The 4,783-nt window shown below is 58.3% G+C and overlaps 1 protein-coding gene across 1 annotated transcript; it reads right to left on the bottom strand.

Moving 5' to 3' along the window:
• Nucleotides 1-2,685: 2,685 nt before the first annotated feature.
• MYL7 (myosin light chain 7) lies at nt 2,686-4,783 on the bottom strand (the record flags this gene model as incomplete). Its single annotated transcript, XM_082661801.1, has 6 exons — nt 4,733-4,783; nt 4,470-4,545; nt 4,034-4,138; nt 3,526-3,604; nt 3,270-3,318; nt 2,686-2,787 (listed from the first exon to the last, which is right to left on the bottom strand). The coding sequence occupies exons 1-6, from the start codon at nt 4,766-4,768 to the stop codon at nt 2,686-2,688; spliced, it is 447 nt and encodes a 148-aa protein (XP_082517927.1). The 5' UTR covers nt 4,769-4,783.

Here is a 4,783-nt window from a genome sequence, read left to right on the forward strand (position 1 = left end):
ACAGGGCATCTGGGCGAGGGGGGTGCAACCTCTCTCCAGAGAGATGCCCCCAGGTTCTTGGGAGACGGTCCAGCGTTGTCAAACTGGCAAGAGGCTGATTTAGCTTTTAAACAGATTTACACACACACACACACACACACACACACACAGAAAGAACTTACAAGTTTTCTAAAGGAAATGCTCTAAGGAAGGGGAGGAGAGTGTTTACTTTCTTTGCATCAGCGAGTATTAACTTTTTCTCATTTTTAATTTGTATTTGCCTTTGCAGCCATCTCTGCTTGCACCACTCAAAGCCCAAGGGACTCAGCAGCACAGTGGGTCAGCCCTGGCTCGAGGCCCTCCTGCGGGTCTTACTGAGGACAGTAGCCTGAGAGACAGCTGCTCCGCGAGCTCCTTGGAACTGCTCTGAAGAGGAAGGCGAGAAGCCAGTTTATATATGACTTTTTTGGCTAGGAGATACATGTAGTCAAGCATACATCTTGGTAAAAGATTACTCCTAGTCACAAAGGACAAAGGATGTGTGACTCCTAGTCACAAATCAAGTTAATGATTCTAGTACTTTTCAATGTATGGGAAGATGCAGGAATCTGGGGTTATTGGAATCCTTCCTGAGATGTGCATCTAACTATCTAGGGGCCGGTTATCCAAAGCACAGAATGCTTCCTCCTGTCTTCCATCCGGATGGTGGGCGACCACAGTGGGCTGTGACTTGTAGAACTGGGTGGTGAACGACGCTTTTTGTTCTTTGTTCACACACCCATGATCTTTTTGGTCTGTTTCAGAGTCTTTCACAATTTTTCCTTGAAGAGGCTTGAATTATAAAATCATCGCTTACTTCTTTTTTTTTAATTTATTAATTTTTGAACTTTATTTTTTTAATATTTGGAGCTTTTTATCAGTCATTTTTCTACAGTTATCATGGTTTATTTTATTTTATTTATTTATTTTTGACTGCATTGGGTCTTTGTTGCTGCGCCAGGCTTTCTCGAGTTGCGGCGAGCAAGGGCTACTCTCCCTTGTAGCGTGCAGGCTTCTCATTGTGGTGGCCTCTCTTGTGGAACATGAGCTCTAGCTGTGCGGGCTTCAGTAGCTGTGGCGCTCAGGCTCAGTAGTTGTGGCGCACGGGCTTAGTTGCTCCGTGGCATGTGGGATCTTCCTGGACCAGGGCTCGAACCCGTGTCCCCTGCATTGGCAGGTGGATTCCTAACAACTGTCCCCCCAGGGAAGCCCCATTCCTTACTTCTTGAAATCAGTTTGTTGAACAAGCAGAACTCATGAGCTAGAATCATAACACCTGCTTGATGCTTGACTTTTGTTTTTGCTCTGTGTGTGTGTGTGTGTGTGTGTGTGTGTGTATGTGAGTGTGTGTGCACGCGCACGCGCGTGCTGTGAGGCTTGCAGGATCTCAGTCCCCTGACCAGGACTGAACCCAGGCCCCAGCAGTGAAAGCACCAAGTCCTAAACACTGGACCGCCAGGGAATTCCCAACACCGGCTTGATCCTGTTCACCCATCTTCCCGGCAAGCATGCTGTGGCGGGGGTAGGGGGCAGAGTCGGGGAGGCTGCCTGCTCTCTGGATGAAGACTCAGGCAGTGCCATGACGTTTGTGATCACGAATAAGTAATAGAAAGGCCATGATAACTTTAAATCTCAATTCGCAATGCAGTAATTAAAATTGCCAAGTCCCAGGTAAACATCCAAACTGAACACCCGTCGGGTGAAATGCCTTTCCTCTTGCTTGCCTTCTGGAGGGAATGTGGTCAGTTCCTCCTTTCTCCCTCACCTCCTCTCGCCTCCCCAGCTGGGGGATTGCAGCAGGGCCTGGAGGGAGTGGGTGGGGGCGGGGGGGAGGCAGAAAGCTCTTACTCAGCATTGCTGGTTCCTGTCCAGAGAAGGACTTCCTGTGTTCTGGGTCTTGCCCAGGTTCAAGCTGTCTCTCTCCCCACTGCCTCTTCCTCCCCCTCCCTGCCGTGGGTGCTCTGGAGGTTGCCCTGCTCCCCCTCCCATTCCCAGGATGAGGCTGGGTGCCCCCCAGCTCCTGGTTTCTGTAGGTGAGGTGGGGACACGAGCAATGCCCTCCAGAGACACCCATTCCCTCTCTCTGGCAGCCTGATCCTTTCACCCCCGAGGCATGAGGCCAATTCCGGAGGATTTCCTTTGGAAGTCTGCGTGTACTCCAGCCCCTCCTTTGGTGACAAGGCACCTCACCTGTTGTGTTTTCAAATGGGTCCCTCGGTGCCTTTCACACGGGGCCCAGCACACCACACGCGCGTGCAGAGATGCCCACCTGAGCCCGCGTGCAGAGATGGGGTCCCAGGAAGGCAGAGTCCCCGGGCTATTGGCAGATGTTCGCTGAGCAGAGGCCCGTCGCGTGGCTCGATCCGGGCCTGGTGGAGACGGGCGTAAAGCTCTGGGTTTCCTCTCCTAGAGGAGTGGCCCTGGGCACCCTCGCAGGCCTCGGCGTCCTCATCTGTAAGCCGGGCACATCCCGGTTCATATGTCACGGGACGGTGTGGGGTGAACGGAGGGGGCCGGTGAGGGCCGGGCTGGTTCTTACAGCAGTCCCTGTGGAGTCCCACCCCATCTGTCACAGACAGGCCACCACTGTGGGTCTAATTCGGAAACAGCGTTTATTGAGGTGTCCCCACAGGCCGGCCCTGAGTCCCAGCCGCTAGCGCCTCGGGCTCACTCTTCCTTCTCGTCCCCATGGGTGATGATGTAGCACAGGGACTTGTAGTCGATGTTCCCGGCCAGGTCCATAGGCGTCAGGGCGAACATCTGCTCCACCTGGGGAGGCACTGGTGAGACGCCGCCCAGCCAGGGCGTCCTGGGGGCTGGTGCCCGTGACCCGAGGGAGGCCTGAGACCCTTCGCCCCGCCCCTGGGGCTGTACGCTGCCCCTTAGCGTTTTCAGCCGGAGGCTGGGGCAGGAGCGAAGGGTGCCGTGGGTCTCAGGGCCCACCCTGGCCACGGGCCCGGCTCCCTCCCCTCCCCTCCCCCTCCCCAGTGTAGGAAACCTCTTCCAGATCCTGAGGTGCACCGCACTCTCCCGCCTGGGCCTCTGCACACACAGCTCACCCAGCCTGCACCCTCCTCCTTTTCTGATTCCATGTCCTTCACCCTCCAGATCCCAAGAGAGGTGGCACCTCCCCGGAAAGCTGGGCCCTACGCCCACGAGGGCAGTGGGTCACCGAGACCTCCCCAGGGCCCTGCGGGCTGGGGGCCCTGCGAAGGGGCCTGGAGGGGTGTCGAAGGAGCCGGAATCTTCACCTCGGCCAGAGAGAACTTGTCCGCCTGGGTCAGGAGAAGCTGCTTGAACCTGGAGGAGGTGGGGAGCAGTGGGGAGGGCCTTGGGGCGGCCGATCCGGGAGGGGAAAATGGGGGCTCCCCTGGCCCAGGTGGGCACCCCCCCAAAAGCAGAGCGGGCCCCAAAGTCCAGGTGGCCACCCTCACAAGGCGACCCTCCGCCCTCCCTGCTTCCATCCAACATGGTGCCCCCGGCACTCGCCCTGCTGCTCCCACTTACTCGTCCCTGTTTACCACGCCCTTGCCACTGGGGTCAAACAGGCGGAAGGCGCTCAGGATGGCTTCCTCGGGGTCTGTCCCTGGGAGGCCAAGGGGGTCAGGTAAGCAGCCACACTGCCATCCTCCCGGTCCCACCCAGGAGGAACCCAGGGTGCAGGGGGAGTCCTCCAGTCCCAGAGAAGCGAGAGGGTGTTCCGACAGAAAGCGCCCCTCGGGGCTCAGAGGCGCCAGGAGCGGCTGTCCTTCTGAGATGGGCGAGCCTGGCAGGGAGACTAGGATTGGGGATTTGGGACTGGAATCTGAAGGCATATTTCCCAACCCTGAGACTTGGGGTGATCAGTGCTCATGGGTCTGGAATGCAGAGGTGGCCCCTACAACCTCTGGGCGGGCGAGGGCCAGGTACGGTATGGAAGGGGTCTGGGTGGGATTCAGGCCGGGTCCAGGCAGGGTCCAGGTGGGGTTCAAGCTCGCTGCCTGGCCAGGGGGATCCAGAGCCGCCCCAGGCTCACCGTTGAGCTTCTCTCCAAAGAGTGTGAGGAAGACTGTGAAGTTGATGGGCCCCTTCCCTTCCTGCAGCATGGCATCCAGCTCCTCTTCTGGGACATTCACCTTCCCTGGTGGGGCGGGATGTGAAATGGACACAGGGACCTTGAGTGTCCCCGAGTAGGGCCTGGGCTGCCCCTCCCTCCTTCCCAGGGTAGAGAGTGAGAGGCAGCTCGGGGTGGGGGAGGTGAAGTGGAAGGAAAGTGTGATGGGGGAGGGGGTGTGATGGGGGAGGGGTGTGAGAGGAGGCGGGAGGGTGAGCCGGGAGAAGAATACAGGCTGGGGCGCTGCCTGTTGAGAGCCTGCCCATCCCCTCTCAGCCGGCTCCCCCCAGCCCAGCAGCTCTGAGCCGGGACCCTGGTGCCAGCAGGGCCGGGCCGGGCGGGAGGTGGATGCCCTCACCTAGCTGCGAGTAGGTCTCTCGAAGGTCCGACTTGCAGATGATGCCGTCACGATTCTGGTCGATGCAGCTGAAGGCCTGTGAGGTGCAGGCTATAGTCTGCAGGTGGGAGCAGTCCCCACCCGGGGGAGGCGGGAGGTAGGGGCATCCTGGGTGGTGGGAGGAGCAAGGACAGGGGCCAGGACCACTGACCTACAGAGAAGAGGGGTGTGCTGGGGGCAGGGTGTCCGGATGGGTCCCAGGTTGTTGGGGGTAGGGCACTCACTTCCTTGAACTCCTGGATCTGGGCTTGCTCAAACATGGAAAAGACGTTGGA

This window comes from Grampus griseus, assembly GCF_964374135.1.
Source record: "Grampus griseus genome assembly, chromosome: 9".
Lineage (NCBI taxonomy): Eukaryota > Metazoa > Chordata > Mammalia > Artiodactyla > Delphinidae > Grampus > Grampus griseus.